Consider the following 22,149-nt stretch of genomic DNA (forward strand, 5'->3'; position numbering starts at 1 on the left):
ATGAGCAGAACTGCAACGCATGTCGATCCTTTTGGTCGAAGAAAACTCTCAGAGACCGAAGAGCTTGTCGGATATAAATGGACTCTAGACGACACACCGGACAACTTCGACGACGAGCATGCACAGGATGAGCCACAAAAAGAACAGGCCTTCTCCGTCGAAGACTCAAACTCGGATGTTCACTCTGACATCATTGCAGTCCGCGCAGACTGTGAGTAAAAAGACTCCTTCCACCCCTGTAAAGACTACATCTAAAGAGGTCACTGGTCCGCCATGGCCTTCCGGCCATGGTTGGAGCTGGGAAACTCCTTCAGATGCCACACCCTTCGGTTCAACACCAAAAAAGCCAAAGGCAAATCTTCGGTATCAACCGCAGGTGCCCATACTTCCACCTCAGCACTGACCCGACCAATTGCATACACTGCCTCGGTACTGACCATTTTGGCTCTGACGGAAAAATGTCCATTCTTCTGTTTGGGTGCCAAAATTAACCCACAAACTAAAGTCTTTGGAAGCAATTTTTTTAAAAAAAACTTCAGTTGATTCCTGACAGTCTTCAACCCTCCCTTCACCGTGAAGCCAATTTTGGAGGTTTTAGACGCCGGCAGCACAGACTTCAGATTAAAGAGGGAACATGAGGTATTATAACATCACCCCCATCCCTTAAAAAAATGGAAATTGACTTTTCAAGAGGCGCTTGACTCCTCTCCTCTTCCAAAAAAGCCTACCAATAAAAAGGCTCTATCTCTCTCACAGCCTTCTCCTCAGTCCTCTCCACCTCTTCCTCCGTCTCCACATCCTTTTCCTCCACCAACATCTCCACCTCCTTCAGGGTTCACACCACCTAATTCACCCCCGGGTGGGGCTCATGACTTAGGACACACATTAGATGACCCAGACCCATGGGATACCTATGATCTGCTTCCTATTATACCTAGTGATCCAGATCTCTACTCAACTAGACCCTCACCACCTGAGGATTCCACCTCGGTCAGCAGGTCATAGATGGAGCAGCTACATTTCATGATGTGCACATGTATACTGATCCCATTGAAGAAGATTTTTTTTGATACCCTGTGCACAACACACAAGGAAAGTCAGTTTCTTCCTAGGCATGCTCAGGCACGCAGATGAAATCTTTAAAGAACCAGTGAGAGCGCGACTTACCACTCCCAGAGTAAATAAAAAATATAAAGCTGCACCCACTGATCCTTTACTCATCAAGTCTCAAATTCCACCTGACTCCATTGTTGCCTCAACTACTCACAAAAGGGCTAACAGGCAATCAACAGGTGACACACCCCTACTGAAAAAGAAAGTGAAAAGCTAGATGCAGCCGGTAAAAGGGTGGCAGCTCAAGCAGCCAATCACTGGCATATTGCTAACGCACAGGCATTACATGGGATGCCATGGAAGAGCTTCTACAATATCTCCCCGAGGAACATTAAAAGAGAGGTGCATAAATTGTAGCTGAAGGGCAAATTATCATAAATAATTCTATTAGATGTATGCTGGATGCTGCTGATACAGCAGCACGTAGAACTAATACCAGCATTATCATAAGACAACATGCTTGGCTCAGGTTTTAAACCAGAAGTACAGCAGGCAGTGTTAAACATGCCCTTTGATAAAGAGCACTTATTTGGGCCACAAGTTGATATCATACTTGAAAAGCTTAACAAAGATAATAAAACTACCAAAGCTATGGGGGCACTCCAAGCCAACACACACAGAGGTAATTTTCATCACCCAGGGTTCTCAAGAGGCTTTCGGTCATCCTTTATAGACCAGTATTCTACACAAACAAAGCCCACTTCTCAATCATACTCCAGAGGTTATTATAGAGGTTCTTTTAGTGGGAACAATAACAAAGGCAGAGGAAAGCCATCTACATATAGAGGTTCCTCATCTACCACCAAACAATGACTGCTTCCACCTCCCACCAACTCACAACACTCCTGTAGGGGAAAGCTACAACATTTTTACCCAGAATGGTCTCAAACTACCACAGATCAATGTGTACTTTCAATTATCCAAAATGGGTACTGTTTGGAGCTCACTTCCACTCCACCAACATACCCCTTTGTACTTACATACTTTCTCAAGAACATCTTGTTCTTCTCGACGAGGAAATGAACACTCTTCTTCTCAAAGGGATCATAGAACCAGTTCCATTACAACACCATGATATGGGAGTTTACTCTTTGTATTTCCTAATACCCAAAAAAGACGGGTCTGTCAGACCAATTTAGATCTTTACACCATCACATCCTGTCAGAACACTTCCATATGATTACTCTTCAATATGTCATTCCCCTTCTCCAACAGGATGATTTTATGACAGCTTTAGACCTAAAGGACGCTTATTTTCCCATTCCCATTCATCCGTCACACCGCAAATACCTCAGATTCGTGGTTGCAGGAAAACATTACCAATTTAAGGTCTTATCTTTTGGGGTCACAACCGCTCCCAGAGTATTCACAAAATGTCTGGCAGTAGGGGCCTCACACCTCAGAAGACAACACATTCATGTCTTCCCTTACTTGGACGACTGGCTTATCAAACAATGTCAACATCACACTCAACTCACAATTCATCTCCCACACACTCTAGGATTCACCATCAATTACCTCAAATCACATCTTCAACCTCTCCAGATACAGCCTTATCTAGGAGCGATTCTCAATACACATTTAGGACTAGCGTTTCCCAGCTCAGCCTGTATTCAAGCCTTTCAAACAATGATTGCTCTATTAACAGAGAACCATTCATACGCAGTAAGGACTGTTATGTGCCTACTAGGGATGATGGCATCCTGCATTGCCATCGTACCTCATGCCAGACTTCAAATGCGTCCCCTTCAACAGTGCCTGTCTCGTCAGTGGTCTCAAGCACAGGGTCAAATAGAAGATCTAATGTTGTTGGACCCCCCCCAGACTCATCGCTGTCTGTATTGGTGGAACACCACAAACCTTACCAAAGGGCGGCCCTTTTTAGAACCTGTGCCTCAGATCACTCTCACTACAGATGCCTCACATACCGGTTGGGGAACTCATCTCCACAACCTCACAGTCCAGGGGCTATGGAACACCACTCAACAGTCCTTACACATCAATCACTGGGAACTGCACGGAGTCTTCCTAGCAATGAAAGCATTCCTTCCACATTTGCAACACAAGGTGGTGTTGGTACGTACAGACAACATGACTGCCATCTACTATCTTCAAAAACGGAGGGGGTGGTGGGGGATGAGGACACAATCGCCTCAACTATCCCATCTTCCACAAACAATTTGGAAATGGGCAGTTCATCACCACATCCATATAGTGGCACAATATCTCCCAGGGATAGACAATCAATTTGCAGACCTGCTCAGCAGGGTGCAGCAACAAATCCACAAATGGGAGTTCATCCACAAGTTCTTCACCAGTACTTTCTAAAGTGGGGAACACATCAAATAGATCTATTTGCCACACCTCAAAACGCAAAATGCCGGAACTTCGCCTCCAGGTATCCTCACCCTCAGTCCAAAGGCAATGCTCTATGGATGAGTTGGTCAGGAATATTTGCATACGCTTTTCCACCTCTTCCACTCATTCCCTTTCTAGTTTGGAAGCTCAGACAATCTTCCCTCACCATGATCCTGGTAGCTCCTTCGTGGGCACGTCAACTATGTTTCACAACACTTCTGGATATCTCAGTAGTTCCACATCAGAAGCTCCCCAACATCCGGACCCCAAATCGCTGAACCTAGCGATAAGGCTCCTGAGGTCATAGAATTTGGGTATTTACATCTACCACAAAGAGTGTATGGATATTCCTAAAGAAGCCCACAACTAGACAATGTTGCGCGGCAAATCAAAATGTTTTATTTGCTATTGTCAGTCAAAAAACATTGACCCTCTCAAGCCAAGGGTTCAAGAGATTGTCTGTTACTTACTACATTTACAAAAAGCTAATCTTGCTTACACATCCATTCATCTTCATTTAGCAGCTATAGCTGCATATCTTCAAAACAGACAACATACTTCTTTGTTTAGACTTCCTGTTATTAAGGCATTTATGAAATGACTCAAAAGAATCATTCCACCAAGGTTTCCTCCAGCCCCATCCTGGAATCCTAACATTGTTCTCACAAGGCTTATGGGACCTCCTTTTGAGCCATTACACTCCTGTTCTTTACAATTGCTGTCATGGAAAGTAGCCTTTTTAGTTGCTATCACTTTCCTTAGACATGTCAGTGAGCTCCAGGCTTTAAGCTTGGAACAATCTTTCTTCCAAATTCATAAGGAAAAACCTGGGTTAAGAACTAATCCGAAGTTCCTTCCAAAAGTAGTTTCACAATTTCATATCAATCAGGCCATAGAATTACCAGTTTTCTTTCCTCAACCAGAATTTGTAGCGGAATGGGCTCTACACACTCTTGATGTTAAATAATCTCTTGTGTATTACACACATAGAACCAAAGACTTTAGGAAAACAAAATAATCTTTTGTGTTTTTTTTTAATGTCCCATAAAGGAGAGCCTATTTCTAAAGCAAGTATAGCTAGAAGGATAGTCAAGTGTATTCAGACTTGCTATGGTAAAGCCAAACAACATTTACCTACACCACCTAGAGTACACTCCACTAGGGGAAAATGTGCATCTATGGCATTTTTAGGTAACATACCTTTACCAGTTATTTGTAAAGCAGCTACATGGTCTACACCGCATACCTTTACAAAACATTAATGTGTAGATGTATTTGCATGTCAACAGGCAAATGTTGGGCAAGCAGTACTAAAAACACTCTTTCGAACAACTGCAACTCCCACACGCTAGCTACCGCTTCGTGGAGGGACTGCTTTACAATCTATGCATAGCATGTGTATCTACAGCCACACATGCCATTGAACGGAAAATGTTACTTACCAGTAGACACCTGTTAGTGGCATGTAGTGCTGTAGATTCACATGTGCCCTCCCTCCTCCCCGGACGCCTGTGGCCATTGCAATTTATGAACATGTAAATATTGTACATCTGTAGATACATTAAACAGACATATTTTCTATCCTACTTTCTTTTCACTTCTTCAATCTCCGCCTGCAGAGAAACAATCTAACAAAGGACTCGATGCCTATGCACAGCATTACCGAGAGGAGGAGTCACTCTATCCTGTGACTCCAAAAGCTTCTTTGAAGAAAATCAAGTTGTACCACTCCAAACCCAACACTAGATGGCGAGTTTATGCATAGCATGTGAATCTACAGCACTGCATACCATGAACAGATGTCTACTAGTAAGTAACATTTTCCTTTCCTCAAACACTGGCAAGCTGTTACATCTAACATTTGAGCCCTTTAGATTGTTCAATCGTGGTTTGCCCTTCCATTCCTTTCTGACTCTACATCTTCCACCCACATTAGAGTGGCTTTCAGGGGAGCACCTGTTTGTCTTATTGCAAGAGGATTTAATCTCTACTGTCCAAAGAGACCATAAATAGGGTAGCACTTTTGGTTGTTACTGGTTGTTCATCCTGCTATATCCTTGAAATGAAAAAAGGACAATTAATCTTTTTTCTATGAATTCCCTCCTGTCGAAGGACAAATTCAAAATGCTCACATTCGCCCAGGTACTGTCTGCCCTTCGATTGAGGTGACTGGATGGTAGCCTGGGACCTGCAGGACACATACCTTTCCTACAGTCCCACAGACATTTCCTGAAGGTCAAGGTAGGCCAGGAGCAATTTCAGTTTGCTGTGCTCCTCTTTGCCCTTACCAGCGACTGTCAGGTGTTTACGAAAGTGATATTGGTAAACACTGTACATCTTCGGAGATCGGGGATACCAGTTTTTCCCTACGATGATGACTGGATTTTGAAAGTGGGCTCACCACAGTCACTCTTACACCACCTCCAGATGATGGTGAACCTCTTGACATCACTGGGGTTCAAGACCTGTATGCGGTAGTCACACCTGACTCTTTTCCAGAGGCTCCCTTTCATAGAAACCATCTTGGATACAGTGTAGTTCAGGGACTTCCTTCCATCATGAAAAGTCCAGAACATGCAAAATCAGATCTTTCAGCCTCGGTCCTGTGTCTCAGTGAGAGTGGTTTTAGGCTTCCTAGCTTCTTGCACTCCTGCATCATGCTCATCAGCTATGTCAGGTGACATATGTTGGGTACATCAGTAGAATCTAAAGTGTCAGTTTGCCGAGAACCAGGGAAACCTGTTGGATTCCAATCAGATTTCAGAGGAGAATGCAACTGATCTGCAGTGATGGCTAGTTACCACCAATTGGACCAGGGGCAGACCCCCCACTCTATCCCCACCTGAAGCTGATAGTGGGGATGGATACATCTTTTCTACATTGGGGGGGGAGTTCAGGTGAGAGTAGTGAAGTGTAGAGGAATATGGTCTCCTGTGGAAGCCAGTCTCCACATCAGTCAGTGAAGTTGCGGCCCATTTGCCTGGCATTGAAAGACTTCCTACATGCATTAAGGGATGGCTGATACAAGTTCTCATGAACTACACCCACCATGTGGTGCTGCAACAAGCAGGGCAGAGTAAGGTCCTGGGTTGTGTGCGATGAGGCTCTATACCTCTGGAGTTGACTGACCATTAGGGCATCTTACTACCTTATGGGATTTTTGAACTGCCAGGGTGGGGGAGCTCAGCCAACTGTACCTGACTGATCACAAGTAATGTATACACACAAGTAGGCCAAGGGCATCTTCCAACAGTGGGGAAAATCTTGGCTACATCTTTTTGCTACTGTCAACAATGCACAAAATCAAAACATTTGCAGGCTTGAATTTCCAAAAAGGCTCTCTTTGGGAGACACATTCCGGCTAGAGTGGAGCAAAAGATTTCTGTACACATTTCTGCCTCTCCTGCCCAAGTTCTAAAGAAGATTAGGAATGACCAGACCCGAGTCATGCTAGTTGTTCTGGATATGGCCAGGAGAATGTGGTACCCGAAACTTCAGGGCATAAACATCTGTCCTTAGATCAAGCTACTGCTGCTGGAAGACCTTCTGTCACAGCAGCAGGCAGGGTTCTGAATATTGGCTGTGCAATCTACATTGGTATGGGGTCTGATTGAGCTGCAGTAGTTAATTGCATTTGACCTACCTCCCGAGGTTGTGGATACTTGCTGCTTTGTGTCCTTCTACGAATTCCATTTATACCAGGTGTTAGGGCAATTTATGGTATTCTGTGGAACCTGCAATATAGACTGGTTGCTGGCCAAACTGTTGGATGTTGTATTGTTTGTTTTATCTTTTCCAAAACCAGCTGTCTCATTTCATCACCTGTTGTGATGAGGTTTATAAAAAGTTTAACCCACGTTTCCTCCAAAACTGTTTGTGATGCCACAGTGGGATCTCAATTTGGTTCTGGTTTTCCTCATGTGTAATCCCTTAGAACCAATGCACAGCTGGCCCCTATACCTTCTGCCTCTAACAATGGAAACCTTGCTGCATATTTTTCATTTCATCATGTGAGTGAGCCTAAAACTCTGGAGGTGGGTGCAACAGCCTTACAACACTTTTCAAAGATAAACTTGGGTAGGATCAGGGAGACCTTTTTGACTAGCATTGTGACTTCTTTTCATATTGGGCAATGCATCTCCCTCCCAATGTTCTTTGCTCTTCCTCAACCCTCAAAAATAGAAGAGAGAATCCATTGGCAGGTCCCCAGAGAGCCTTGAGTGTTTACACCAATCACACCAAGGGTCATCTAGTAAGTAGATGATCAGCTTTTTGTTGGGTTCTCTGGGGCAAAGAAAGTTAAGGTGGTGCAGAAAAGGACTTTGTCTTAGTGCATAGTCCTCTGCAATAAGGCCTACAGTGCGTTGGTCAATAAGCAGCCTCCAGAAGGTCTGAGGGCTCTTTCTACCATGGGCAAGGCTGCTACCACTGCATTGACATGCTGGTTGCCTGTTCTTGATATCTGCCAAGACGCGACCTGCGCATTAGTGTGCAAATACGTGAAGCACTACTGCCTTGACAGTCAGTTCTCACAGGAAGAGCACATCCATTTCAGTCCTGCAGGACCTCTTGACCCACCCATTCCGCAGAACCTCTTCATTGGGAGGTATTGCTTACATATCTATTCAAACGTTGAGGAATCTGCAATTAGAAGTATCCATCGGAAGAACAAGTTATTACCTTTGGTAACTCGCTTTCTGGTGGATTCTCTATCTAACGCCAGATTCCTCACTGCCCTCAAGTCTCCTCATTCTGCAAACAGTTTCTCTATCTAAAAAGGTGAGAAATTATCTATGATTACCTTGTACCTCTGATTGGTTTTGTGCACTGTGTGCAAATGCGTGGACAGTGTAAAGAAAGAAACTGTAGACAGCGCGCAAGTGTGGCACCTGTATGCGGCTTTGTGACTTCATGGACGGAATGGAGTGACTGTAAAGCTTTACGGCACCACTTGCTTGTGCATGGGAGAACTACTGTGAAGCTGTCCGGATCCAGTCTGGCACCTAGAAATATTTTAAAGGTGAGGATTCTGTAGTTAGATAAATTAGCCACTGGAAAATGTGTTACTGAAGGTTAAAAACGTGTTTTTCTGGGATGTGAGACTTTTTCCAACTTGCATCAGAAGTGATATTCTAGAAGCAAGGGTGGAAATTGAGGTAGGGCTTGTTATAAGTTTAGAAAAAACCCTAACCTTAAATAGATTATGACGATGCAGGTAAGGTTTCCTTTTTTGTGAATCTCTAAATACAGGTATTTATCCCCTATGTGTAAATTCAACAGGGTAACGGTAATCCTTAATTGTGGGTGTGGAGGTGTCACACACAAATTTTGGTTTAGCATTAGCGCACCTGCATTCCTCCATGCCATGGTATTAGCTGGTTCACAATTACCATACCATTCTGATTTGTAGGTTTCTGATAGGAGAAATAAAACGAACATTTTAAGTGTTTTCTCTTTAATGTGGTGTGCACAGTCGGAATGTTTAGTGTATGTCCACAAAATGCACATTGATTTTTCCTGCTATAAATCGTGCAGGCAACCTCCAACCCCCGTGCAATTACAGTGCCAGTTACATTCCATTAGAGCACAATCTGGAGTTTGCACCTAAATGTGGATTTGAATGAGGCGCATACTATCTTATTTGAGAGAATTGACATAAATGTTAGAAAATTACTTGAAAGATGGGACAGTTGATAAAAAGGGACTTTTTTTTATAATTTGTTGTAAGACGCCTGTCCTGAAGTGGTCATGAGGAATACATACTCCACCAAACACTTGAGGCATTCCCCCATTCCACTCGTACCCCCCAAGCCCTGTGCCTGTGCATTTGATGTTGTTAAAAAATAGGAATCCCTTAGGTTATGGAAACCTTTAGAACTCTGTTGTTACCTTATCTAATGGGGCTCCACTTAAACAAAAGAGTGTACCAGATACCAGACCTACATTTTTGCCTCACCTACCATCCCAGCTAGGTACCTTCTTTTTCTAGCTTATCGATATGTGGAAAGAGATATTTGCTTTTTCCAAATCTGATCGCAGAACTGCTTGTGACCTTTTTTGGCATGAGGGCAGCTTGTTACATGACGATTCAGAGCCCGAACAAATAGAAAAGATGGTATATCATCCTGCCAGGGCCGGATTGTTTATTTAATGCTCTCGGCATTTCTCCAGGAGGCTGGAGACATTGGAAGCCAGTATCTGAAGGTCGATGGCCACTGCCTCAGTCCCCAGGGTTCATAGAGAAAGAGCTAAAGAACGAGAACAACAGAAAGATTGGAAATAAAGAGTCAAGAAGGTAGAGGGTTCGTTTACAACTTTTTGTCAAGGTTGCTTTTGACTCCACGTCATCTGTTGTAGGATTTGAGCTCCGGTTGAGATTCTGTACCCTCTTGTAGACCAATTTAACTGCACTTATTTCTCAGCAGGTCATTATCAATGCACAATTACACATGCTTCAATGTAATGGCCTTTAATAGCCACTCGTTATCCTCTAATACATCTGCATGTTAGATCCGACATGGCCAATGTCAGGTGTTGATAATAACAGGATTGGGAGGCAACTACTTTTCAATAAAGTGTGTGCAGTGCATAGTGTAGGTCGAAAGTTGACCTGGTGTGAGTTGCCTGTACTAATATCTCTCATTGGCGTGCATCCTCTTGTTCCAGGTACACTTGTGTGAAGCTGAAGGTCTGCAAGAATTTCTGGAGCTTTCAGACATCGAGTTTGCCCAACAGCCTGATTTGGTGGCGCTAAAAATGCTCAGATCAGATGTCACAAAAACAGCCAGGTAATATCACCAATTGTGCATGGAGTTCAGCTTAGCAGCCTGGTGAATGGATAAGAGCAGTGTCCTCGCTCAGGCCTTGAGTAATAATTATTTATATCCGTGTACTTTAATGGGGCTCTTCGAGCATTGGCTACATATGGTATATGGAACAGTTAGTTGAATTGTGACTCCTGCTTCAGGACCCAGCCCCAAGCTTGACATACTCCCACTCTGGCTCTTCCCCAGTAGGCTACAAGTTGAGATGCTACTCTCTGAGAAGAGTGGTCTGCCATGACCTAACTTTGCCCACTCTGGCCCATTCTCGTCACTATCTCCTACAGTTTGGGGCTATTTTCCATTCGTACCCTGGCTAGACTGTCTCACAAAAGAGAGCTGGGTTCCTGAGTTGCAAAGCCACATTAGTCCATGATGCCATGGATGTTGCAGAGGAGGTCCCCTCTCTGAAAACGAACATTTATCTATAGGTAGACAAGTGTAACAAAAACTCTGTTTGCTAGAAAGGCTTTGAAAGATATTTTATCGTGGAAGTCTTGTTGTTCTCCTTTCACATTTTCTTTGCAAGTCGACAAGAGAGACAGAAAGCCACTCGTGAACTTAGGAAGTCCCTCACTTGCATTTCTGCTCACCATTCAGTTGCCATACATCTGTTCAAAGTAAAAGTGACTTATTGATCCATAGGTACATTTGCCACAACTTAAAAAAAATATATTAACATGCTGAATGTTCTTCTCACCTTGCACATGACTCAGTTTAATTTATTGTGAATTGGTACTTTTCGGGTCAACAAAAAGGCTACTTATTTTGCCAAATAGTAGCTAGAAAGACACAGCCCATTAGATGCATTTAGGTTGTGCCCAACAACTGAAATGATGTGCCCAGATTGTGCCTCAGTGGTTTTTGTCTCCATATTGTGCTTCAACTCTAGAGTTTGTGGCTAAGTGTGCTCTGTCCAAGGTTTCGGTTTAATCTCTTTTTGGTTATACAATATGTTTTTTACACATGGATACTGGTTTATTCCGAATTATTGTGCCTGAGCCACGTTTCTTGTTCTCATATTTTACCTTCAGGCAAATAAAATGACACATAATGGTCAAGCAGCTCATGTTGGGCGTCAAGAATATATAGAGGTGAAAGTTGGCAGCTAGGGACCTTTTTCCTCCATTCATTGTGAATAACAGAAAAAGGAGACACTTCCAGCATCCCTGCCATCATCAATGTGTTGCTGCTTTGCCTCTGTCTCTCTGTGCCCTTGCCAGTGTATCAACAGCTGATGGCTAAGTGCCCACTGAAGAACTCTGTGTATAGCTGAAGACGTTATTTACTGGGCACAGTGGTGGAGTCCTACCCAGAGTGCTTTCTGTTTTTTGTTTAGGTTTTGGTATGTTGTCTGAGTCGGTAGCAGGTCACTTTGGTGATGAAAGTTGCCTTTTAGAAAATCCATGCCAAGTGTCCCTAATTTCGCTGTTATTGGTATTTTGACTATGTCAGTACACCATAAATATACTCGTCTCTGCAACATGATCCCGGGGGGGGGGGGGGGGGGGGGGGAGGTATACCTCCATGCCTGGGGAGAACTTTTGAGACTTTCTTTACTTCTCCCCAGCAACGCAAACAGCCGATTTTATCCTTGACTGCATGATTAAAACCACTTTTGAAACCAGCCGCACTGAACTTTAAAACGAGCCGTATTATTGGGAAGTGTAGCAGTTTGAAATTGTCCGCCTTCCTTCAACTCCACCACCAGAAGATAGAGCAGCACTGTGCTTAACAATGGGTCTGCGTGTTGCCTCTAGTGTATTGATAAGGCCTTCAAAGAGTAAGTCTAATCTAGGCAACCAAACAGTCTTCAGTCACATGGAAACAGCAAACCGTTTATTGTCTTACAGTCTACGGTATCTTACCATTTGGCCTGAGGATAAATTCACGTTGTATTTCCAGGGTGAGGAAATCGCAGGGATTATAAGTGTTTGGGGAGTATCATGGCAAGATTCGAATTTCTGCTCTGATGTTGGCATACTTTCTCAAAGGGTTTTATATGGATATTTTGGCTGCTTACAATGGGCGAAAGCTCCCTATGAAGAACCTAAACTTGTCATTCCAAAGGGCCCGATAACTGGTAACTCTTGCACGGAATTGTCTACCAGCAACAATGGCTGATGGCAAGTTATTGTGAAAATGCAATACAGTTCGGAACCACAAAATCTTAGAAGGTGCAATCTAGAGGGGCTTGATTTTTTCTCAGTTGAAGTCAAGTTCTAGGTTTGTGAGGATTGGATTCACAGAGTTCCTTAAAATTATCCATCCTGCGCTGACCAATGTTTATCATTGTTCCATCTTCTTAGGAATGATTTTCTAAAGGAAATCAAGATCATGTCCCGGCTTAAAGACCCTAACATCATCCGACTACTGGGGGTGTGCATCCAGGATGACCCACTCTGCATGATTACCGAGTACATGGAGAACGGAGACCTGAATCAGTTCCTGTCTCAGCGGGAGATCCGGAGTAAATTCACCACTGCCAACAACATCCCATCAGTCAGGTGAATGGGGCTACAGGTGGATACTCTTCATCAAAGGAAGAGATCCGTGTGGTTTTTAACATGGACTAACCAGAAATGTGTCCTCATATATTTTGTTTTCTTAATCAATGTAGTGTAAAATGGACAAACCCAAGGAACTCTTTACCGAAAGAAATCTGTTTTCATTACTTGCTCTCTACAATGCTTCTGCTATCTGTGTACTACATATAATGCAAGTGCACTTTCCCATTGTTCCCTAATGAAATGCCCTCAACTCTGCCAAATCCAATAATGCTAGTGTCAAAGACTTGTACATAACCTGATTGAATACTAAATGCAGATCCTCTCTGGTCCTTTGTTGTTTTAGCTACCAGAACCTCTTGCACATGAGCACACAGATTGCCTCCGGCATGAAGTATTTAGCGTCGCTGAACTTTGTACACCGAGATCTAGCCACCAGGAACTGCCTGGTGGGCAACAGCTATACGATCAAAATTGCCGATTTTGGAATGAGTCGGAACCTGTACAGTGGAGACTACTATCGGATACAGGGTAGGGCTGTGTTGCCCATCCGCTGGATGGCCTGGGAGAGCATCCTATTGGTGAGTTCTTGTATTGACGTAAAGAAGATACATTCAGCTCTGAGCTATTCTTTGGGGAGCCAGGTTTTTACCGGCCTGATCTTGAAGTGTATATTTATTAATTGTATTTTCTGACAACTATCATAGATCCCTTTGCTTGCCTCAACCTTTGCCGGGCAAGTGGATCCCATGTGCATTTTTTAGAAATGTGTCTTTATATATCTGTTCATTGAGAAGAGTGCCTGTAATAAGCAACTGAATAATGTTGACAGGAAACCAACATAGAAATATGACAGTATTACAGTAGACTTCTTTGGGTTTTAATTTCAACATATTTTCTTTCACTTATTTAGCATTACATTTTCCCAATAACAAGGGTGTCGGTGCAGGTTACTTTTAGAAATGTCAAACAATGCAAAAAGAGAGCATATGTAAAAAGAAAGCATAGCAGTAAGATACAAATGAAAATACTGAAATCCTATACCTCGTTTGCCTTTTGAATCTTCAGTACAGTTTGTGAGGCATTGAGTGGGGAATACTTACATGGAAAGGTTTTTTTTTTTTTTTTTTTTATTCAGACTGACTTAAATTGCAGTGTCTTACAGATGCAAAATTACCAGGCACACAAACACAGAAAATCAACCAGATAGAAGCTCAGACTTCACCTTCTCTTCAACTTTTCCCAGCACGAACTTCTTGAAAATGATTGCCATTTTCTCATCTTTATTAAAATGGTTGATTCTCCCAAGGCCATAACACGTTCAGAAGGAAAACATGCAGTGATGTGCTGTGTGGAGAACATTGGACATAGCGAGATGAGGACATTGTTGCAACTACATTTGCATGTGATTCACTTCACGGCTGTAGATTAAGTGATTTTGGACCTCTAGTAGTACAGCCCGTTAAGTAGATTTGAATCAGAATGTTGATACTCAGCCTTGAATATTTAGACATACTATATGACAGATCGTGCTTCTGCTCATTCGCTGTCTATCCCTTTCTCCACACTTATTCAAGGTCACAGACACCAGCATTACACAAACTGCACATTCGTATTGCGAGTTGATGGCACATGGGTGGGGTTTGGTCTCCAAGCCCAGTCGTAGAATCCTTTACTCTCAAAAAAAGGAAAATAGGGTCTACCCAGACTGAAGCAGAGTGTGTTTGCTTTGCATGATGGTGATACCCTTTGTTTCTTTCTCATTGAAATATGCAGGCAGGGACTTAGGCTTCAAGCAAATCATTTCGAAGGTACAACAAAGTCTGTGTTCTGGGCTCTGCTTTGAAATGTTATACAGTGTTGTTGTTCCATTGACTAGTAGGGAGACCTCTGCTGAAATAGGTGCAATATTTCCCAATATGGACATTCCATATTTTCCATTCTTTCCTTCATCAAGGTGTGACGCATCTTTCTCTTCCTGTCCCTTGTGGTCAATAGGCTGATTTGTTAGCAGTTTGGGAAAGTCTGAGGTCGTCTTTGTAGCAAGAAAATAAAATAAATTTGGGAAGCAGTTAGCAGCCTGGAAAAGGCTAAATGTCCACCCACACCCTATTATTTTGTCTGGGGCTCATGGTGTTCTTATCCAGCCACTCAATAAGGTGTTAAAGCTTGGAGGAGATAGTTCTTTGACTGAAATAGTTCAGAAGCAAAGAGTGCCTCAGTTCATGCCTCTAGTAAGATACTGCTGTCCTTTTGAGTGGCCATGGAAAAGGATATACACCCTCGTAGGGTTGTGTTACTTACCTCAAGTCAGTCCACGCTGGAAGAACACGAGAGTCAACCCTAGTAAAAATTCTATATGGCGGAAACGCCAACTGATCACCTGGAGTTTCTTTTTTTTTTTAACTAATAAAAGTTCATCTTGCTGGACTACTAGCATAGTATAACTGGTCAATAATGTAGTTATGCTTGTTTAACAATATATTTCCCTACAGTGAGCCGTCATCTCCCTTTGTTAAACGTCTAATAGACTTTCCAGAAGGACAGACGTGTTGGTACACCTCTGACGCTCACTTGTTCCATGGTTATCAGCTGGTTTTTGTCTCTTCTGTAAATAATTTGTGTTCTTCCAGTGCAGTAAATAGCTTTTAGCTGGGTTTGCAATTTCTATTCAGCGCCTCTTGGTTTAGGACACCAAATAGGCCTGCTCAGTCAGGGCATTGTAATGTAAATGTAATTCTTGTCTCTAATGGCGCCTTCAGAATGCCTCAACGGCCACCATTAAAGGATTTGTGTTTGGAACTGGGGATTTGCCATCTCGGCAGGATGGCTTGTGACAGCTCTTTTCTCTGGCCATTGGAGCAGTTTGCTAAATAGGTTTCTGCACAGTAACGTTTGAATGTGTTGTTAAAAAAAAAATCAAATAATTCAAGAGTTTTATAGGATTTTGTATGCAGGTTGTTGGGATATATCTCCACCTCAAGAAGGTCCTTCTGGTGGAAGGTTTGAGTAAGTTATTTATCTGGCGATAGAGGAATATTACGACCTTGAGTGTGATTTGTGGAATAATGAGGAATTCCTATCTGTTGCATCAACAATATTACCCATCAATGAAACCATCTTCTGTCTATAAAAGTGCAACTGAATATGTGCTGCTCACTTTCTCCAGATGTTTGTTGATGTGGATGCGCCTTATATAGCCTGAGATGATATGTAATGTCAGAGTCAGTTATCTGTCACCGCTGATACACTTCCTAGTATGCTATTGGGGGGCTTGTCTGTAAACTCCTGCGTTATGTTCTGACATTGGTCTGGCTTTTGAAATACTGAGTTAAGCTGAGGTGGATAAGAATGTCTCATTTGAGATAGCAGTGGCTCACTGCAATGGTAGCAGACTGCTGTGATACCAGTTACTGTTACATATCGCTGTGACTGTAGAGAAGTGTCAGACCAACCCTACGAGCGTTCCATTACCCCAGCAAACACTAAAAGATCTATAAAAAGAAACCTAGTAGAACCCGAGGATGCTAAACTCGCTGTGCAGCACAGAAGATGTAGTCAAACCTGATGTTGTAGGTGGTACTTCCTTGGAGGTAAAGAAGTTATTAAGATTTAGGCTATGGAAACTGGGGTTACCATTAGTTGTAAGGAGATGGATTTTGCTAGACCACCCAGCATCATGGTGTCAGGTTTAATCAACAAACAACAGCAAAATGAGGGGCAAAAGTGGGAGGTTCGGAGAAAACAACTCCTGGTCCAGTGTGTAAGTCTCCCAATAGTGGATCCAAATAGTATACACACAGTTCCAAAACAACAAGAAAGGTGGTTCTCTAGACCAAAGGTTTCGGCAAAAACGGGCAAGTAATATGCTTGAAGCAAGAGCCCTCACTCACCTTCCGGTGACATGCTTCATCATAGGGCCATGCTCCTCGTCAGGCCGGCACTGCAATGCCTGACGGGCCCCACAGGGGGGCTCTTTGCCAGAGGTCTTTTGAAAATTGTTGTGAAACCGGTCAAAACGTGAGGAAGGATTGGTATAGAAAAAGTTAAAAATGACTAGGGGTAAAAAATAACTATTTATTCTGATATTAAAACCCCTGACATGATTAAAAACAATGTATAGGGATATGGTAAAATAATGTCTACCCTCCCTAAAAAAATATATACAGTTGGAGAAGTCTCGTAGTGAGAAAGGTACAAAGGGAGAGAACACAGAATCCCTGTGTCACTCTATCAAAGGGTCAACATGTTTCTCGCTTTTTTAGTCAAAAATGATCTCATGCGATTCTTCAGGACCATAGTACGTACCTAATCCTTATGAAAAAAAAAAAAAAAAAAGATCATTCGAGTACCCTACTAGGGAAGTCAAAAACCTAAAAGATAAAAAGGAAACCAATATCAAAGAGTTACATATTCATCTGATGATATTGGTTTCCTTTTTATCTTTTAGGTTTTTGACTTCCCTAGTAGGGGACTCGAATTATCATTTTTTTTTTTCATAAAGATTAGGTACCTACTAAGGTCCTGAAGAATCGCATGAGATCATTTTTGACTAAAAAAGCGAGAAACATGTGGACCCTTTGATAGAGTGACACAGGGATTCTGTGTTCTCTCCCTTTGTACCTTTCTCATATTGAGACTTGTCCAACTGTATATATTTTTTTAGGGAGGGTAGACATTATTTTACCATATCCCTATACATTGTTTTTATCATGTCAGGGGTTTTAATATCAGAATAAATAGTTATTTTTTACCCCTAGTCATTTTTAACTTTTTCTATACCAATCCTTCCTCACGTTTTGACCGGTTTCACAACAATTTTCAAAAGACCTCCGGCAAAGAGCCCCCCTGTGGGGCCCGTCAGGCATTACAGTGCCGGCCTGACGAGGAGCATGGCCCTATGATGAAGCATGTCACCGGAAGGTGAGTGAGGGCTCTTGCTTCAAGCATATTACTTGCCCGTTTTTGCGGAAACCTTTGGTCTAGAGAACCACCTTTCTTGTTGTCAGGTTTAATCACCAGTACAGTGAGATGCGAACAAAATGGTTGAGAACAATGTAGCTAGTAACAAGAATTCAAGTTTTTGTGGTGGTAATTACATGCTAGAGATGGCATGGGATACCAGAATCTTTTCTTCTTTAGAGACTTTGACAATGAGATAACGACTCTCTAAGCTTGGTGGGAAAAATAGATGCAGTGACTGGGTGAGCCTCTTGTGTGCACAGGTAGATCTAAGGTGTGCTATATTTGGTTGGGCTCTCAATACGGTTACCCGTACTTAGTGTAATGCCTCAGAGTGCATTTCTGTAAAATGCCCATGAAACAAAATCTCAAGGCTTGAGGAGCCAAATCGTGTTAAATAACACAGTGAAACACCCACGCTTTGTAAATTAAGAGAATGACTTTAAATGAGAAAGTGTGAATCATGTAAAGTGCCACTCCCCAGTTCTAAAAAGGCCCATTTGCATTCAGATATATGATGGGGCAGGAATTTCTGCAGCGGGTGACATGTAGTCGGGGGACTCTTGGCAGATATCAATGAAGACCCAGAAAACCTGATAGTCACCAAGAACAAACAAATGCAGCTTCATGTGGAGAAACATACTTTGCCTTGCAACTAACATATAGCCGAGATAACTCTTTTTGAGGCGCAGTCATCAGTGTGGCACTTTCACCAACCTCCAGAATTGGGCAGCGGATATTTACAGGCGACTGGTTCTCGCCAGCCTAATCCCGTGCTCCATTGGTTCCTCCTGGCCTGCAGCTTAAATAGTAACATGATGAATCCGAAATTAAATGTATTCCAGTTTGCCATTCCGAAGAAATCACAGAGGCATTGAATCAAGGATTTTCGTAACCAGTTCACGGTTCAATGAAGAAGAAATGTTAGTTGCTATTAATTTATACATTCACCCTTTTCTCCCTCCTTCGCTGCCCCAGCATTTCTCCACACTCTTCCAGTTCCAGGCACATTCTCCACATTTGTAACCCTGATTTTTTCTTATTTTTATAAAAAGGGGACCTGAATTTTGAACGCAGTAAGCCAAGAGGACGAGTGCGTAACAACAATCAAAATTTGAATGACTGTGCATGTGAATGCAAAATCATTTTTGGTTTTGAATTTTATATGAAAACTATTATTTTCAATTATGTGATTGATAATGGCCTTGTAGCCAACATATTAATAAACATAATTTTGAGGTTAAATATGTAGGTGAATATATATTTTCGTTTTCAGGGAAAGTTCACTACAGCAAGTGATGTCTGGGCATTTGGAGTCACGTTGTGGGAGATGTTTACCCTTTGTAAGGAGCAACCGTACAGTCTTCTATCAGATGAGCAGGTCATTGAGAACACAGGCGAGTTCTTTCGGAACCAAGGGCGGCAGGTAAGACATCTGAACCCCCACCCTTCTTGACCACAAAACTCACTTCTAAAGGCTCTCTGTTCATGTCAGCTATGACTTTTACCTGAAAGTGTGTGGGTTATTCATCTGTTTTTTAAACAATGACAGTGGTGCATGGTCTTATTACATTTTAATGGCCTCTACTGACAGTGACTCATCAAGGAAATGTCAAGGCAATTCCATCAATTGGTCTAGTGTGCAGTTTTACAGTTTTCATAAATGTACTAGGATGAAAATGTGATTGTCTCAAGGGCACAGTCGCGCTAGTTGTGCTTAGCGCTCTACTTATATGCTTTGGAGTAACAGCCATTTTATTTTATGACGTAAATGCTACATTTGTCTGCATTTTATTGTCAGGAGAACTGAAGTACAGTTTAAAGGATACTTTTGACAATCCAGTGTGGCGCATACAAAGTGTGGGACATGTTGATGCTGAGGTGATTAAATTCACATCATTTCAAGTAGAATTAATTTGATAAACACCTTTTAGAAGATCAGCTGAAATAAAAGTCACCTCTTTGTTAGAAAACACAAGTCAGGGTGCAGTTTCTTTTGTTTTTAGCAAAATACAGGTGTTTCTTGATGTTTGAAGAAGGGTTGCCAATATGGGTGCGCAAACTGCATGCTAGGACCCGTAACTGCCAGTAGGGCATATCTCACATTAGGAATGTAGTCCAAAAGACCCCAGGCCTTAAGTAGATTCTTCAGATATTCCTTCCCTCTTTCAGAGGATCTGCAGAAGACTTGTAGTAGTAGTATTAATAATAATAATACCAAATATCATAATAAAAACATATATCAAATTTTTAAAAAAAAAGGTGCTCTTATCGCTTTGAAAATGGAATACTCTAGCTATTTTTTATGCAGCCCCACAGCAAGATGCTTTATTGGACAGAGCATGGCAGCTCCTGAACTATCATCTTAATAGTCCAGAAGCCCATTGAGACTTTAAACCACTGGCATAACAAAGGCCCCCACAGCCCTGTGGTGCGGGGGGCCCCCGTGCTCTAGAGGGCCCCCTGCGCACAATTGGCACTGTGCACAGACCCTGGCCTGAGAGCGGCTGACTTGGTCGGGGGGGCGCCTCCATGTACTTTGCAGCGGGCCCAATCAAGTCTCACTATGCCACTGCTTTAAACTCAGACTAAACCTTTGATTTAGTGTGCGCAATGAATAAGGCCAGATGTAGGAAATAAGAGTTATTGAAAAAAAATATAAATATTTTCAGAGAAAAGAATGGGAAGTCAAAAACCACTTTTTTGTCTAGGAGGTGTTGAAGACTGGTACCTAGCACCTTCATTCAACTGTAGTCTGATTTGGTGATGTAGTGCGATTGGGTAAAAATTTATGGTTCATTTTGGTCAAAAAGGTCCGACTTGGATAGATGATGTAAGTCAGCCATCTGTGTGTCACTTTCAGAGTGGCTTTGCACCTATCCTTATCCCCCAACAAATCTTTTTCTCCAATTCCCAGCTTACATAAAAGCTTCTGCTTCTATCCTAGTCGACGCCTAGTCGTCTTTGTTGATTACTGCGTCCACTCTAGGGATTTGTCTTTGGCCTGTTGGTCCCAGGTTCAAATCTTAGCAGGACCACTCAGTCTTTCATGCTTCTGAGATTAACAAACAACTATAGTTGTATTGGGTATAATGAACATTTGTTATTCAGCACCAAGATGTCCTAGCGGGAGAATGTTATGTTCTTTGAAAATTTTACCAGTCCACAATTAAAGATGTACCGAGGCTGCCTATAAGTCCTCACTAAAATGTTCTCACATCTGGTTTCTAGGTTCACAGAGCCTCTTTCACTCCCTAGCCACAAAAGAGAACATTTATCCATGCAGGCTGAAAAAATGTTCAGTTACAAATTATTTGTTTTTCTTCCAAGGGGCATACTTCCCTCCATCTCCTGGAGGCTGGTATTTCACTTGGGTCAGAAGGAGCATACTTCCGTAGATAACCATAACATGTATTTTTAATGAGCGCATCTACCCTTTGTGCCACTTTGGCTCTGAATAGCAGATGTTTGATGTTGCTCAAATCAAAGGTACTCATTTTATAGATCTTAGAAGGACGAAGGGCTGGGTGACTTAGCAGGGATTCATGCCTATGGCCATGCAGTCAAGCGCAAGTTTCAGGTGGTATGCATTATTCCACAAAGAACACCAGCCCCAATATAACTCCCATAGCCTTTGGAGCACCTTTTGGCTGATGCTGTTCCAGAACACCTTTAATTGTGGAAAATAAATATGGCAGTAGCTTGATTCCCTTCGTCATGTTGCATCCCTTCCTCTCCTCAAACCACCCCAAATCTGTTCTAGTTACTCCCTCAAGAGACCAAAGCAAATCTCTTTGGGTCAACCTTCTAAGTCCTATCTTTCATTCCTTCATGCACCTTTCAGATTGTGAACAGCTTGCTCTTTCTGATAAACGACCCTTAATTTAGAAGACCATGGTGATGTCAGTTTTCTTTCACAGCTGCACAGGGGTATGTAGCCTTTATGTTTTTGACTAAGAATCCACCCAGTCCCGAGTCATTAGTTTTAGCTTGCCTTTGAAGCAAGGAAATTATACCCTTCATTCTCAGGGGATATTAAGTGTGAGAACTGACAGAGATGTGACCAGCAAACTACCAACCTAGGATTTGTATCAGCAATAAATCAACATGGTTTGTATCGTCATTGAGTTTAGAAGATGATTGTGAAATGTCTTCATGTATGTTGTACGAGTGTTGTGATCATCTCGTAAAACAAGAGTTGCCTTAAAACGTGTTAATGTAATTATAGCCTGAGGTGTCCCAGCCCGTTGTAGTCAGAATTGTGCCTTAAAGATCTTGAAGTAACATGACTGGCCTCAGTTTGAGTCCTACACATTTTAGTATCCTTCTGCAGCACCCCTCTGACCACAGGGCATGAAGGTCAGCACATCTCTATGACCATGTACAGA

The 22,149-nt window shown here is 42.4% G+C and overlaps 1 protein-coding gene across 4 annotated transcripts in view; it reads left to right on the forward strand.

The window, feature by feature from the left end:
- LOC138301162 (discoidin domain-containing receptor 2-like) overlaps nt 1–22,149 on the forward strand; it is a 367,128-nt gene that overhangs the window by 339,766 nt on the left and 5,213 nt on the right. For all 4 annotated transcript variants that reach the window (XM_069241351.1, XM_069241350.1, XM_069241348.1 and 1 more), the window contains 4 exons: nt 10,138–10,259; nt 12,602–12,799; nt 13,146–13,380; nt 19,038–19,187. In XM_069241351.1, the coding sequence (XP_069097452.1) occupies nt 10,138–10,259; nt 12,602–12,799; nt 13,146–13,380; nt 19,038–19,187 (705 nt within the window). The remainder of the gene's footprint in view (nt 1–10,137; nt 10,260–12,601; nt 12,800–13,145; nt 13,381–19,037; nt 19,188–22,149) is intronic.

Source organism: Pleurodeles waltl, chromosome 6 (assembly GCF_031143425.1).
Source record: "Pleurodeles waltl isolate 20211129_DDA chromosome 6, aPleWal1.hap1.20221129, whole genome shotgun sequence".
In the NCBI taxonomy this organism is placed as follows: domain Eukaryota; kingdom Metazoa; phylum Chordata; class Amphibia; order Caudata; family Salamandridae; genus Pleurodeles; species Pleurodeles waltl.